General features: G+C 39.3%; 1 protein-coding gene across 2 annotated transcripts in view; it reads right to left on the bottom strand.

Moving 5' to 3' along the window:
• Positions 1 to 1,016: 1,016 nt before the first annotated feature.
• The window catches only part of LOC108883647 (SPRY domain-containing SOCS box protein 4), a 70,896-nt gene continuing 54,860 nt past the window's right edge, over positions 1,017 to 17,052 (bottom strand). For both annotated transcript variants that reach the window (XM_018677028.2, XM_018677027.2), the window contains exon 3: positions 1,017 to 3,776. In XM_018677028.2, the coding sequence (XP_018532544.1) occupies positions 3,649 to 3,776 (128 nt within the window). In that variant the 3' untranslated portion in view covers positions 1,017 to 3,648. The remainder of the gene's footprint in view (positions 3,777 to 17,052) is intronic.

A 17,052-nucleotide genomic window follows, 5' to 3' on the forward strand; every position in this document is an offset into this window, starting at 1 on the left:
TATTCTGTTTTGAATTGAGGTACTGTTGTTTTTTCCCCTTTTATTGAAATTATACTAGGAAATCCTTCAGCTGTCTCTATCTGCCAACCACTGCAGTATAATTTACAGCTTTGCGGACACTTGCATCAGGCAGCAGCCGGGCTCCATTTTTGTTTACAACCTTGCCCACGTTATTTAGAGTAAATTTGTTGTTAGTTTACTGGCATCTGCCGTCAGATTTAAAACTCTGTTATAAATCACTTGGTGCTGTCTCGTGCAGCCTTATCAGTGTTTAGCTCCTGTGTCCTGCAGCAGATATTCTTTCGGAGTATTCATGTCAGTGTGTGACGAGGAAAATAAATAAAGACTGTGTTACTGGTCCTGTTAAACTGTGAGTGTTTAGAGCATCATTACACTGTCTGTCTGCTATTGATTTCCCAAACACCAGTCCCCTGTGTGTTTTAGATACTGTGAGCCAGACCTGATGATGCTAGTGAGAGTCTGATCCCACATTGTGCAGCAGAAATATGAAGCCTGCAACCACACCAGCTCTCACTAACGTCTGCACTTTCATTCTGTGGTGCCCTGCAGTTTTTTGTACTTTGACACTTTGAGCGTATCAATATCTCTCTGGCTGAGTGTGGGAGTGTGAGCTATATTTACAGCTGCAGGAGCTGATGAGCTGTGCATTAGCTGTTTACATCCTGAAGTGGAAACTGCACACTTGACAATTGGGAGAACTTATAGCCAAGTAGTTCACGGCCCAATTTTCTTCGCCAAGGCTTCCCTCCATGGATTAAATGCTCCCTTAGACACAATTAAAGATGGTGAAATTGTGTCCGCCCCAGTTGAACCATCAGGCTCTTGCATCTTACTACAGCTCTGTCTGTTTCTATAATAGTCACATTTATTTTGGATGACTTTAATATGTATATTTTTGTAAGCATTCCTAGCAATTATCAGCTGTGATATTTTTAGACCCAAAATTAGCCTTGAGAGGGTGAGGGGAAAGAAACACAAATAATATTTTAGAGACATTTATCAAATTCACTTGGCTTTTATTCACATTGTTGACATCTCAACTGCGTGTCCATACATTCTACTACTTTTCAGAAATGGTCCTTTTTCGCCCCATGTTAACTGATGGAAACAGAGGTAAGACCACCACCATCACAAATAAAAACAATAGTAATAATAATAATAGAAATAATGATAATAATAATAATAAAAGCAGCATTGAAGAAACTAGTTTTGATTTCTCTCTCCCTTCATCACCAGCATTTTTGCATTACATTTACCTGAATGTAACCATCACTGATCAGTTAAAAAACATAGAGCTAGCTTGTGATAAGTAAATATCATCAACATCATCCTCATCCTCATCATTATCATCATCCTATCATCATCAGAATCAGATTCCACACTCACAATAATATTAATAATAATAATACAATAATAATAATAATAATAATGCAGGATACAAACTCAGAAGTTAAAAAAAAGTGACTCAAGCCTTTTTTAGGAAAGAAAACATGATGTGTGTGTATATGTGTGTGCACGCGTGCGTGTGGTTGTGCATTGGTCATCTGCATCCTACTCTGAGCCAAAAACATATCTGCCATGCCACAGCACTAGCAGTAATGTTCCTATGTTCTGCTCAGGCTTCTATTGTGGATCCAGTGAGTCTAGATCTGGTCCTGTTTTTTTTTTGTTTGTTTGTTTGTGGTCATTAAGACAGTTGTGCGGACAGCAGACAGATACTGTCTGGTACCAGTGAGCTACAGCAGGGTGCTACAAACAACAGGTGAGGCTCCTCTTCCTGCCAACAGCATGTTAGCACTAGTTAAACTGCGGCGGGCCACGACCTACAGCTCCTACAGACACACTCGTACACTCCATGGCTTAGTATGAAATACTTTGGTCATGACTGACATCATAATACGTGACTTAGTGTCCTGTGAGGAATGTTTCTCAGTGCAACTTAACACTTCTTTTAACAGCAGGCAGTTTTGTCCCATTTGTTTCTGTGATGAAGCCCCTTTCAGACATGCAGCTCCTTGTGTAAAAGCCATGACGACAGTCTTAATAAGCTGGACCTGGTACCACTACTCCAACACTTCCCACACACTGCAGGTCTTAATTGAATCACATTAATGTAAAGGCTGCAGCAGCACAAAGTGTGCACATAAAGAGATTACAAGTATTTTCTCATTAAGCTTCTTACTTTGAGAGATGGCAGTTTTGGTTATTTCACATTTAGAGATTTGTGTTTTTCATCTTCGGTGTGATTTTCTGTCGTGGTTTGAAGTGGGCAGGGCTTGTTGAGGAAAATGTGATGTCACATACCATCCACCAATCATAATTAAGCAACATTTGTGTTAAAATCTGACAACAATTGGTGGATTGTTTTGTTATTGGCGATCAAACGTCACCTAATCTACAAGTTTAATTCTTAATAATTAACACCTAAACACATTCTTTTCAACTCTGATGAATACTTATTAAATTATAAAAGCTTTAGAGAAATATTTTAAGATTAACATTTAACATTTTTAAGATTTTATTGAGATTATTCTAATGTCAGGCCAAAAAAAAAATTTATTTCCCTTTGCAGCAGGGGGCAAAAGAGGTTAGAAAAACCTTGAACCGTCATAGTTAAACCCTCAGTTTCAGGTTTTATTCAAACTAACTGCATGGATGAAATGACATAGAGAAATGCTTTATATAAGCAAACAAGCATCCAAATATGACGTCTTGTCATGTGCGTGTGCACTGTTTGACATTACAGTATGAAACAGGCCACAGAATTAAAAAAAATACTAATAAATGATGAAATCTGACAATCATTAAGACTTGTGGCTAAATTAATTTTAAAATCTATCACAGATGCACTTTTCTTCCTTCCTTACTTTTCAACTCTGTACTTGAACTGACAGGTGTCACTTATTCCATGTCTGGAAAGGGCTTAACAATCACCAAATGCCTGCATAAAGCCAGGAGATAAGTCTCTTGTGCTAAACTTTGCTTACACCCTGCAGCCATGTTTCCATTCTACTGTGTATGCAGTGTGAGCTTCTGGTCAGGCCCCGAGTCATCACATAAAAACATTAGTGCTAAAATCCTCTTGGACGTCTAGACTCTGCAGCCTGTCACCTGTGCCAGTGGAGACCATGAATACACACTATGGTATCCAACAGCAATGATATGGTCACTGACTGTACGTCAGAAAGGCCTCCAGGGATAGGATTAGTGTGCTTTCTGTGCGCAGTTTTCGTTCTCATCACTAGGTGGCGGCGGTCATCTTACCATCTCTTTCACCACTTAACCACACCGTGCCATCAGGGGATGGGCTTTCTTTCTGGATGAGTGAGATGCTGTTGGGATACCATCATCAATAATTTATTTCAAGTCCAAAACAAATGAAAGAGCAGCTCAGAATCCAAGAGAAGCTGGTGCTGTCCTATCCTCTGTGTGAAAGCCTGGACCTCCACTGTCAGTTCATCCACCACTCTTGTATAAATCCATCTTTTGCTGAGCTGTGGACATTCTCCCATCCATCATCCCCCTTTTTGCATCTTTTTAATTAATTTCTCTCATCCATCCATCTTTAGACTCTCCGGTGGTCTGGTTTTGTGTCCATGTATTCCCAGTTGGCTCTGCTGGTGTCAGTCACTGGTATTGGAGGTAATTCTTGAGGGACTGGGGCAGAGGGAGGCTCTCGATCTCCTGAAGCCGCTCCCGACCCAAGGCCAGGCGGGCTGCACGCCGACACAGGTCCATTAGAGGAAGAGGCTCAGCTAGAGAGAAGGAGAGAAAAGATTTTTAAAAGTTAGGGGAGGATTGCAGACGTCTGTGAGGATTACACTTTAGAAAATGACTGGTGTATTATTCATAAGTGTGACTTACGACTGTTTTTGCATGCAGTGTGTTCTGAATGGATTTGCCTCCATGTTTGTGTTTATACGTGCACCTCTGTCTTTTATACATGCATAGTACATCTTTATATTTGTTATGCATGAATGAATGAGAAATAGAGGAGCAGAGAGAGATGATGCACGCCTTTTAAATATTCAAACCTCCTCCTTATACACATATGCCACCAATCACCTGTTTCTAATAGCTTATACAGACACATTACTTTGAAGCAAGGAAAGCATTTGTCACTCTGACTTCCTCTGACGCCACTGAAAAGATTTTAATCAAATTGAAAAAATAAATATCATAATTTGCTCAAAAATGTTGTACTCCTGGTCCTGGTCAGCCTCTTCACTGACCTTCACCTCTACATGATGGTTAGGGAGGTAACAGATACTGGAGGCAGTGGTTTGAGCTGCAGGACACACACGCCACAGTGTGGAGGAGGTGGAGGAGGAAGGACTGAAGTGCTTTAGAGGAAACCTGTCTTAAATGTGCTGTCTCTTGGTTCATAGTCATATGAACACTCAATTTGATGTTACCGAGCACATCCAACTGCCAGTCTTGTGGTAACTTACTTGCTGATCAATAAATAGGCATGGATGTTGGCTGAATTTAGCTTGGCAGAGATGTATGGTTGAATACCAGTTTGCAGTTTCATCACATACATGGTCCTGTTTGGCTGAGCTCTGACACTGAAACTTCAACACCTTTAACTTTTCTTTGCTCTTTTTAATAGCAATGAGCAAAGAAAAGTAAAAAAAAAAAAAGTAGAATGTAGAAAAAATGTAGAATACATTTAGGTAGCAGTTTCAAATTTTTCTCGAGAGAAGATTGTCTCTTTTTCCAGTTTAAGTAACAAGACATCACTGCCAGCAGATTAGCTGAAGTCCAGAAGAGGAAATGCTTATGCGCTAAAAGCTGTTGTTTTTAACAGTTGAAAAGGGAGTGTAGTGGCATGAATTACAGATAAATGTGACTCAATGATTTCATTGGCTCGGTTCTTGTAAATTCCAACTCGGATCATTTCTGTTCTCATCAGTGTTTCATCTGGCAACAAAGTTAGATAATGATAAGCCTTGACTTGTCTGTATCTCAAAACATATCTGAAATAGAGAAGATAAGAGGTCATGACTGAATCACATTCTTTAAAATAATAATCATAATGTCTAGTGATATTAATTGTTTGTGCTTTTTTCTACCATCAAACCCAGTAAGTAAGCACAAGCCAATCATCTACTGTCCCTCTCCATTCAGTGAGTGTCCACATGGATTTTATAGTATCATCAGTTTCAATTAATAGTAATGACCATGTCTGATTGGCCTAATTACACAGCACAGGAGAGTGGGAGGGAGGGAGATATTATCAAAAATGAACTCCGTGATCCAACAACCCACCAACCCCCTCACCCACCAAACTCTCACATACTGTACCATATGCACGCATGGCATACTGCACTGTATTGTACATAGAACAGCCTCTGAACTGAGTGACCCCCACGACAACACAATGGCACCCAACCATCAGAGAGGAAGGAAAAAAAAGGAAGACGAACAGCAACAATGGAAGGAGGGAGACAAACAGTGAAAACTGAGGAGGAGAGATGAAAAATACACATTCAAAAACAATCATGAGCAGAGATACAGATTGTAACAGGTATAAAAAACAGAAGAGAACCTTAAGGGCAAATGTGTAAAATTGCAGAACAACAGACTCTTTGTTAGTGAAGATATCCTCTGAGATAATGTGTTTATCTTGAAACAGGCTGTAATTAGAGGTGCGGATCATAATTTCGAGGTGTGAAGTGCTTTGTGAGGACCCTGAGTGACATCAAAGCACAGCTAGTCTATTAGTCTGCATCTCCCTGCTGTTCTTGTTTAGAACACACACAGCCATCACCTGTTGTCATTCTGGACGTCCTCTACTACCTTATCCTGTGGTTGTGCCGCTGTGTGTGTGTGTGTGTGTGTGTGTGTGTGTGTGTGTGTGTGTGTTCAAGGTCAAACCAACAGGACAGAGTGCAGCCCAGCCTCTACACAAACACACACAACTTCATCTACATGTCCTTGTGATGTGACTGTACATTAATGCTCATCCACGCCCGCCACAGAAAAACTGTTACTCACTTGTGCACAGTCACGATGACACGACGTCGGTGTTGATTTTTAGTTTGACCTCTCTTTGACTCTCAATTATGCGGCCATTGTGAGAGCTGCTCTCCTCATGTTAATACGATACACTGTGGATGAATGCTGTTGTACCATGGCTGAGTGGCATCAACATCAGATACAGTCAGCTGCAGAGGAGTTACTCACATGAGATGATGCATGTACATTAAGGCTGCAATTAATGATTATTTTCATTATATTTTGACAAATTCTTCTTGTAGTCTATAACATGCCCATGACAGTTTCTCAGAGCCCAAAGTAATGTCCTCAGTTGTGCTCAGTAGATAAGCTAAGACTGGTTGGTTGTCATTTCCCTTTAAAGAGCAGTGAAACATAATATTAGGGGGGAAAAATTCTGTACCACAGCAAATAATTAGAAGTGTCTTTAATTGACATATTTGATAAATGACATCCAAAATGAGCTGCTTATCGGAATTGTTGTTTTCCAGAGATTGGTTGACCAATTAATCGACTTATCATTTCAGCCCTAATGTATCTCAACACAAACAGAATGACTAATGAAGAGCAGAGCAGCTCACCTTGATTCAGATTACTGTTAGACTTTTATGTAGTTACAGCTTGTAAACGACAGAGCTGGCTCTCATTAACAGCTCTGAATATAGAGCCAACATAAATAAACGGTGATGCTAAGCTGACTTTGCTGCCTCCCTGGCTGATGACCAAAGAGGCACGAAGTGTTTACTGACACCTGCTTTTGATTGGCCAATGTCTTCTTTTTTTTTGTTACGAGAATGTAATATGAAGCTAAATCAGCTCTTGCCAAAAGTATTTATATACTTTAAAATTTTAATTGTATGTAGACTCAAAACTAAACTCGCACAAAAGTTATGAAGAAGTCAGCCAAAGTACAACATGGTGTTGAATGACCGTGAGATCTATGCTGTATGAGGAGACACAGAAATATGATGTTTATACAGCCACACACACACACACAATCCTCCATTTTCCCCTCACACACATTTTGCTCGTTAGCTCTTCTGCGGAAAAATACCCCTGTTCCCCCGACTTAGAGAGAAAAGTGGCTATTGGGGTGAACTGAAACCACAGACTGGACATGAAAATGTCAATTTGAGGTTTATTTTTTGAATCTTGGTGAATAAGGTCTCTCTCTCTCTCTCTCTCTCTCTCTCTCTCTCTCTCTCTCTCTCTGTGTGTGTGTGTGTGTGTGTGTGTGGTCTGGGTATTACTCATGTTGTGGGAACCTAAATATGTTTACACAGTCACATTCTGAGGACATGTCTTTCTTATGGGGACCAAAAAAGTCCCTATAATGTGAATCATTACATTTTAAAGTGAAGACGTGTGTTAAGGTTAGTGTAAGGTTAGGTTTCAGTTAAGGTAAGCGTTAGGGTTAGTCACGTTGTAGTCAAGGTTAAGGTTAGAGTAAGTCTCCAGGAAATGAATGTAAGTTAATGTAATGTCCCCTGAACCCTGTCATGGAGACAAGACTGCATGTGTGTGTGTGTGTGTGTGTGTCTTTGCGTGCATGATGTGTGCTTGTACCTATCGCGGGGAGCAATTTTGTACCAAATCCAATTAATCTGAGCACGCTCGTAGACTCATTAGCGCTCAGTTATGTGGAGACAGTTTGAGCAGAAAACACTGTGGCTGCTCAGAGGAGAGAGCTACGGTCAGTTTTGTGTGTCTCCCTCTCTCTCTTCCTGTCTTGCCCTCTGGGAAAAACACTTGGACAACTTAAAGTAATAAATATGTGAAAAGTAGACTGAAATAGTAGAAATTCACTAGTTGTACTGGACATGTCTATATAGCCAAAGCAAACTTAATTACCTTCCACTCCTGAAATCTCAGTCTTGCTTTGTCTGCCAGGTAATATCAGGAATACTTTTTTATGGAGCCCATATCTATAATGTATTACTAATACCTTCATAATTAATTTTAATGATTACCTAATGCATTATAATAGCTTCTACAAGCTTTATCATTATGCATTTAGATATCTTATAGATGACTTACATGCAGACCTAACAACAGCCACAAAGAGCTGTTGAATGTCAAGTGAAAATTATCAGTGGGTTCATTATAGACACATACAAGTAGTGATTTGATTTGTTGTTAGCACAAAAATAGTTGATTTTAACCTTAAACCTCTGAAAAATGGAGAGATGGATAATAAACCTTACTTTTAACCTTATAAATAATGTAATCATACTTATAAGAGTGGTTTATTAGACATTAGAAAAGATTACACCATCTTTTATATGCATTACCCATGTGTTACAGTGTGTTGTGTATTTACAGTATAATGCATAAGGTGTGGGCTCAAGAGGAAGTACTGTATTACCTAGTTCATAATATAAATTTAGCTTTAGGTGATCCAGTAGCTACTATTTGCTATAAATTGGAATCATCTCCACATTAATCATCCGCTGCCCTCCAGATTTATATAATAGCCTGTATTGCATTACACAAGTAATTAGCTGGGTTTAATAACTTCTATTGGAATTCTTAGTGCATTAATGATGAGATTTCACTCTTAATGACACATTTTCTCTCACGTTTTATCCTATAAGTATCTCCTCAAGCTAATGAGGAGATTCACTGCAGATGATCAGCAGTAGGTCATTTACCTCTGCATCATTACACTTTTCAGTGCATTAAGAAGAATCATGCTTCAAAATGCTGCAGGACTCAATATCATCATTGTGGGTGAAGAAATCTAGCTGTAGTTTATCATATGTACATCACTTTCCATTATGTTTGTTCAGTTTTTTTAAGATGAACAAGATGCTAACACAATACCTAATGGACCTAATGTATCATTAATGGTGGATTACTGTGTCTTCAGTGAATTATTACTCCTTTTTCCAAGTGGAATCAATATTATTAGGAAAAAGTTGAATTTTGATTTGAGATTTTGGTTGTCAATATGGGCTCAGGTAAGATAAGGTCTGTTTTTAGGGTGTTGTCCTCCTCTGATCTCCCCAGAGCTGAATTAATATTTGTTAGTTTAGCTGCAAGATTAATCCTGAATGACCCCTGTGGGAAAGCTGACCCATTACTACAAAAATTTCTTCAAAGAAGATCATGAAAGTGACTCACATTAAGTGCTTTCTCTCCTCCTCATTTCTAAGCCCTTGTTCAGGTAAATGTTGGCAGCACTGGGAATCAAACCAGCAACCTTTCAGCAACCAGTTGTTTCCTCCTCGCAATCTGTTGTGACTGATCCATTTACACAGAAGTGACAGGCCTCTATAAATTTTGTGAGGGGGTGACTGATGAAGACTACTTGGCAATGTCAGACTGACACCATGTGTGAAGTGATCTCAGCAAGTGAAGAACCGCTTCCCTGATGAGACATTTTATATGGATATGAATCGTGACCTCAGGTCTGCTGCAATGGGAACAAGAAGTAATAGGGGCACACAATGTGACATGACGCCTGTAATGAGATGCAGCACACAGCAGCGCAGAGCAGGATTTATTGTCTGTAGACAATGATAATGGGAAAGAAGGTGAAAATGGCAACGGCAGCATCACTTTTATGATGGATGTAAAAACTGACCAGGAGGGAGGGCTTGGAGCTAAATAAATCCTGACAGATGATCAGTGAGTTTAAGAGGAAAAACTAGAAACAGAGTCAGAGGAAAAGAAGAAATGCTTAAAGTCGAAGTCCTTACTTTTTGTATTAGGAGATGGTGAACTATGATGACACTGCAGCTACTGGCCATTTTTTTTTTAAAAAAAGGATTAAGTTGTTTTTGGACACATTTGTGGAAATAGTCTAAGATAAAAGCCTCTGGTTGAGCGGTTCCCATGTCAGCGATTGACATTTGAGAGCCACCATTGCTAGCAAGGTTGATACAATGTGTTCCTCTTCCCCCTTTTGTAAGCAACAAGAGAAACATTGAGCTAAAATCACAGATGAGACTAAACAACAGCTAACAATGTTGGTTCCCACAGCTAGTTAACGACCTATGTGACCAATGGAATATAACAAATTGTTGTTAGTGCCTATTCACAGAGATTACAGTGCTGATATTGTCAGCTTGTCAACTTTAAAAGGGCTATTTAAATGTTTTCTCTGCTGCCAAACATAATTTCTTGCTGGGATTGGGATGTGGTGATGGTCATTGCCAAGAGCTTGCTGCATTTACAGTACAAGAGGTTAGCTGGGGCTAGCTGGTTAGCATGGTTCAATAGAATAAAAGAAGTGATAGGATTAGAGCCAGAACATTGGTGTTGTTTTCCACCTCTGGACACAGCTCTTGGTGAGTAAAGCAATGAAGTTTGATGCTAAACTTGCAACATTTCCTCTAGACTGGTAAGTAAACTGCCATTGATGCTAATGTCAGCTATGTACCAATAGCAAAATCTTACATATAGCACCTTTTAAATAAAAAAAAAAATGGGTTGGGTAACGTCTTAAACTGTATGAACTGAAGAGACTGGAGATGACAAACACACACATTACGAATAGAAGAGACGGCTCAGGAAAACACGATCCTCTCCTCTTTCTTTCTCTCATCTTGCTCCCTCCTTTTGCCACAGCCCCATCTCACTTGTAACAATACACCTCTCTTGTCTTTCCTCCTGCAGTGCTTTTCCACCTGCAGAGAAAAAAATTCCTCTGCCTGCTTTCTTCTCTGGAGCTCTTTCGTCCTCTTCCCTTTTTATACTCTTCAAGGTCAGAGTGTTTGATCTTTCCTTGCACATTAGAGACCATCACTATCGGGCGAAAACTGCATCATCTCCAAAATGTCAACAAGAGAAGGAAAAACAGGTGGATGTGTTTAGCTATTGATAACAATACAGTTTTTATCATTATCCACCCGGTTTTGGAGGTGCTTCAAAGCCCCAGAGGTTGAAGAATTTAGAGGAGCATGTAATCCTTTAATCCTTTAATTAAAGTCAATATAATATAAAAAAAAATGAACAAAACTGTAATTACAAGGCTTTCACATGCCAACAGTGGTAAAATTATGACTAATGTACGACCCCAGTGTCTGCTCATACGCATGTGTATGTGCACATGTTGTGATCAAATGGTTAAAAGTTTAAAACTACCCACAGCTCAATAATGTGACCTCTGGCACATTTCTCACCAATGCAGATATTTTTCTCTCCTAATCTAATGTCACACTATTCGCCCACTGCAGCGTGTTTTCCTGTAAATATGAAACAAGAACAAACATTTACATAAAGGAAATCCACAAACCTGTCTTGTAAAGATGTTGACAGGTAGACAAACAGACACACAAGAGCAGACTTATATGCAAGGTCACGAATATAGGAAATCAAACTGACAAACACAAACATCTACAAATCAAGAAAGATCAGAAAAAAACTGAGACGGTGTGAAGCAAACAAACAAAAAAAAGCACACATGCTTCCTTGTTATGCAGATACAAAGGCTTTGAGCTTGATCAAGGATGAACACTGTAATCCCAGTACAGTCACATCTAGGGCTGGGTGTTGAGCTTCTCTGCTTCCTGGTGCCAATCAAATGTGTCTGTGGCAAATATTTAAATCCATAAAGTACTGATAGCTGGCACCAAGTGCTTGCTCAAATTTGAACTTTTTTTAGTTTTGTCACTTTCTGAATTAAATCACACTCTTTTCCACACTATTTTTACACAATTTTGTTAATGCAAAGTTTTTTTGTTAAGTTAAGCTTCCACTGGTTTAATAAACTCAAGGGTTTGGTAAGAAAAACATGTTTATATTCCTGAGGTTTGGCATTGATACTGAAACTTCAAAGTATCAAAAAAATTCAAAATGCCATCCAGCTGTAGTCGCATGGATTTAATATCTGTCTGTTTTAAGGCAAAGAAATGTTACAAGAGTTCACACGCTAATAAAAACAAACAGCTGCATGGCAGGTGTTAATATAAGAGATTTAGCATCTCAAGATCTTCGGGTTTAACCTGTGTGTAACCATCAGAGCAGTTCTGAGCTATAAAGACACTACCGTTTTTAGCACGTGAGCTGCTAATAATATCCATCTGAACTTCTTTCTAAATCTCAGCAGATTTATACAGATGTTTTATGCTTTTCTAGTAGTGAGACACGTTTATATCTGCTTCAAGGCAGCAAAATCAGTAGATGTATTTTTTCATCTTCAGGTAGAAGCATGCCCCTGGCAGTGCATGGTGGCCTGTGCTTGACAAAAGGCAGATAAGTTAGCTAATTAGTTAGCCACTTCAGTGGCTCTCTGCTATAGTTTTAATTGTCATACTGACTAAAGAATGAGGCCTTTTAGTTAAATCTTGTGCAGAGGCTCTTTGCCAATCCATAACACCAACTGTAAATGTGAGGAGTTCAGGAGCTGGTGACAACAGCTGTTCATATGTTCAAACTTTGCCTGTTTCTAATGTCAAGTTTTACTGAGTGATTTGCAACACACAAACCAACTCCTCTGTAGAGATTAGTTGGTACTAAATATTTACACCCATAACCTCCTGTGTAGCTGACTGAACTGACATTAAATCATATTTCACAAAAATAACACAACATACTGCATTAGCAGTAAGTTAAATCAGGTTTGTTAGGTCACTGTAATGACATTTCCCACATATTCTAAACTGTGTGAATAAAACTAACTCTGAAAGACACATTCTTCTACATGTAGGCGGACATAAATGAAATAAAGTAACACCTAAATTTACAAATAATATCTTTTACGCCTCTACAATTGTAATGTGTTTACATAGTTCATTGCTCTTGATTGGAGAGCACTGTTGATGTTCCCTTGCAACAGATTTACACATTACTTATTAACTTTACGACATTTTTCAAGTTGTAGTGGTACAACCTGATTTAATAAATAAGTAATATGAAATAGGCTAGTTGTTGCTGAGGAAGGACTGTTCAGACATAGAGACCTAGTCCAGGGGAAAAAATAGTGTGTTGAAATGTCATTGGACGGGAAAAGTAAGGGAAAAATGTGTTTGGAGGCCTCGAATCTTAATACGATAAAGTAACTGGTAGATCACAAATGCAAACAAAGTGGCCAACCAGTGGCTAATCTCAACTTCGGTCTATGGCCCTTAGTGTATGTACACCCTAGACTGTGACTCTAATACTGTGTGTAGAACATCACAATGCCACTTAATAAATATGAAGCCAGGATATCAGATCTACTAACAGAGGGCAGCAATGCCGTTAAAAACAGCTTAATGTAACTGCAAGAAGGTTAATTCTGAACATAAACAGCTGCATTGTCATTGAGTTTTAAGTTCATCCTCATGCCACAACAAAGAGAACATTTTCAAACCTCACTCAAACCAAAAACAGCGCAACAAAGGAGGGATTAGCAGGAGGTGTATCTTTTACTCTCTGAGTACAGCATCCTCCTTTTTCGAACACACGAGACGCTGAACTCTGCCAAACACCAACGTCCTTCACAGGGAAGGGAAGTCTGCATTATCCATAACTAATGTACCTCCGGCGGTGTCCTGTATCTTCTTCCCCCGGCACATTGTGTAACACACAGCCAGTTTTTTAGCAAAATCACACTTAAAGACACACTGAAGCAGCCGCTGTGCAGAACTAACACAGCATTGTTGCTACAATCCACAGAGGATTTGTTAGAAAACCCTTTTGTACTAAAAAAGGATGCAGCCACAGCGTGGGAGGACTAATGGCTACAAACATAGTTATACTAAGTCCGTCCCACACAGATTTAGGGGAGGAGGGTGTGAAAATCCTTTTTTTTTTTTTTTTTTTGGTTCTGAAGTCCTCCCCCTGAGCAAACTCCATCTTGAGATATTTGGCTAAAGCTAACTTTGATGCTTAAACTGTTTGTGCAGTTCCGGTGGTATGAGTCATATCTTAGTGGCCACATTAGTGTCACACAGAAAGATGGGCACTGTGGGTAGAGCTGGCTACTAGAGAGGAGTTGGTGGTAATACAAGCCATGGTGCTGTTTCTTTTTAAAGCCCTGTTCTCTCTTTACCATCCTGCATTACTGTAAATCCACTGCTCACTGTCTCCTCTGGGATGAGAGGCAGAGTGATAAGAGAAACAGGGGGGAGGAAGGATGTGAAGGAGAGGTAGAAACATAAAGAGAGTGGGGGAGGAGGAAGAGGAGGAGGACTGAGGTGAAGAAGAGGAGAAAAGAGCAGAGGAGATGAAGTAGAGAAAGATGTTAAGAGGTCGTGAGATGAGAGGGAAGCATGGACACAAAGAGGAGAGAGGGTGATAAATAGAGAAAAGGAGAGAGCACAGCCGGCAGTCTGACCCTCAGATATCCTTGACTGTTACAAACTGCAGGGAGGTGGACCTTACTCATAAAAATGTCAATATTAGAGGAAATCTGTTGGCATAATTTACTAAGCACAACCTTCAATTAAAATTCCTGCTTACATGCCAGTTTCACAAACATGATAAACCATCCTTCGTCCCTGTGCATAATCTGCAGAGAAACTGCTGATGTTGATCCACTGTGACATTTTGATAGTATGTATTTGAAGGAAAAAAAAAAACATACTGACACTGGTGAAGATAACTTGTTCACGGTCTGACAGAGTGTAAGTATCAGTGTAAATAGTTAAATGGTAAATCCTTATAAGATGAGGTGAACAGAAAATATCGACGCTTAGAGCTGAAATTAGTATTTTTAGAATAACAATGGAAAAGATGCTTGTACTGACAAACCCACAGAGAACCCATTATAGCAGATTTACACTCAAGGTTAACAGCAGTATAACACTTTCGCATATGTATGCTATCCATCTAAATCACTGCTTCCAGTAAATAACTGTAATTAGAATAAAATAATGAGGAATTATTTGTAATAATTTGTCACTCATTCATGTTTACTGTGCAGGCAGACATTCGTTTTTTAGATCAGTAGTTGCTACTAAAAATCTCCTGTGTGTATGGTAATGCAGATTAAAGAAAACAAGCCTTTCAGGAGAGAACAAAACTGATAGGCAGCCTCATTAGACAAGGTCACCTAATTATATGGACAATTAGGAAAGCTGACTGTGTGTGTATCACACAAACGTACAAAAGCAAAGCAAGTCAAACACACAAAGACGATAAAGAGGGAATCAGAGAGCAAAAGATTAAAACAGAACACACAAAGGGAGGAGAGAAAAGTTAATAAAGGTGGAAAACAGGAAAGACGTGGGGGGAGAACTTTCCTCCCGCTGCTGTAGCTTCAGTGGATTGTGTGTAGATGAAGGTGGGAAAACCACACGTGCACAAGCATGAGCTCTCACACGTGTGCACACGCAGCAGGAAGGCTCTCACCACCAGCCTCAGCCTGTTGGAGACAGACTGAGATAAAACACCCTGGCTGATCCTTCACCGGCTTTACCTGTCAGGTCAGAGTGGGTGTTTATTTGGGTGTTTGCTCACTCACACACTCTAAAGCAGCAGAAAAAGAAGATGGGAAGGGGAAAACATGGCAAGGGAGACAGATAAAGGAGGCAGAAGGGGAAGAGACAGAAAGATGTAACTTTACACTGGAGTGTAACACTCCACCTCCCTGGTTTTAAATTAGAAATCAGCTAATTTACAGGAAGAAGTAGAAGACCTTCACTTTAGAGTAGAATACAGCTGTATATCATGTGTCAATACCACTAATGCTCACCTCCACTTCTATCTGAAGCACAGGTACTGTAGCTGACTGCAACAAGTTTATACTTGCTGTGTGGAAATTGCCCAGAGTCATTCTGAGTAATGTTGGAAATCACATAGTGAGGGATGTTGGTGAGGCAGGTGGATACACAGAGGTAAATTACTGCATTTCATCACAAATACATGTAGCAGACACTCAGCATGGACCTTTATTTAAAGTGGTACTACACTAATTTTAGTACTGCACTCTATTAAGTTAAATAGAGTGGATCAATCTCCAAAAACTTTGGATTTAGGATGAAAACTTAATTCAACTTTATACAAGCTGAGCTCATGTATAAGTTTGTTGGAGTGGCCCTTTAAACTTCTTTCAAATACAGAACACAGGAAAAATAAATGACATTGAAATAGTTTCTAAATGACTTTCGTACTGCACGTTACTGGTAGTTCTGATATAACAATGACACCTTGCACATGCACAAACACACACATTCAGAGTCGGAGTAAACGATAATCTGTGAGGTGCACGGGCTCAGATTAAGGTAGCAGACGGACAAAACGTGAGCCCTCAGTGTGTGTGTGTGTGAGAGAGAGAGAGAGAGAGAAGGGGAGAGAGGGATACCAGCAAATACAGAGAAACAAATCATGTGGAAGAGCCTCAACACGTGTAAAATGTGAGAGGCCTGCAGCTTTATAAAGGCTAAAACTATTATGACTGTGGGAGACTGGACAAGCTGAAATTCAACACGTCAGATGAGGGGCGTGTTAATACTACATCACGTAATTTATTTATTTATAGTATGGTAATAGATTTTAAAATGACACTAATTTATTGCTTTATTGTTTGTTGGTTTGTTTTATTTAAGGTTTTTTGTGATGTTTGAATGGCTAACCCCAAAGTTACTGCATTTTGATTTGATTTAGTGTAACTCGTTATACATGTCCAATTTTTTGAAATCCATATTTACATATATTTTCAGATGTCTATATGTAAACATATGTCAAATTGTTTAAATTATGTTCTATGCTGCTGTAATGTACCAACCTGCCATGTAGAGAATAGCTATAGATGCAGGAGTAACATAAAATACACCAGTAACAGTTTTCTCTACACACACACACTTATAGGCATATAAGAGCATATAAGAGACCGGGTCTAATAATTAATGCATGAATTACTCCATGTAGCTATTACTGTTGATCACTCAAGAATGTAACATCCAGCAATTACCTTATTGCCCCTGTGTTTTGAGACTCTTCTTAGTAACCACGCATCTACTGTGGTATCAGAATGTACTAGAAACATTTCTCATGTCATAGACGCAACTCTACAAGCTCAATTCTGCTGTAATGCAACAAAATCATCTATACAGCCTCTATAAACGAATCGTTTAGTCCTACTGTGGTAAATAAACTCCCTGT

This window comes from Lates calcarifer, linkage group LG4, assembly GCF_001640805.2.
Source record: "Lates calcarifer isolate ASB-BC8 linkage group LG4, TLL_Latcal_v3, whole genome shotgun sequence".
NCBI classification, from domain to species: domain Eukaryota; kingdom Metazoa; phylum Chordata; class Actinopteri; family Centropomidae; genus Lates; species Lates calcarifer.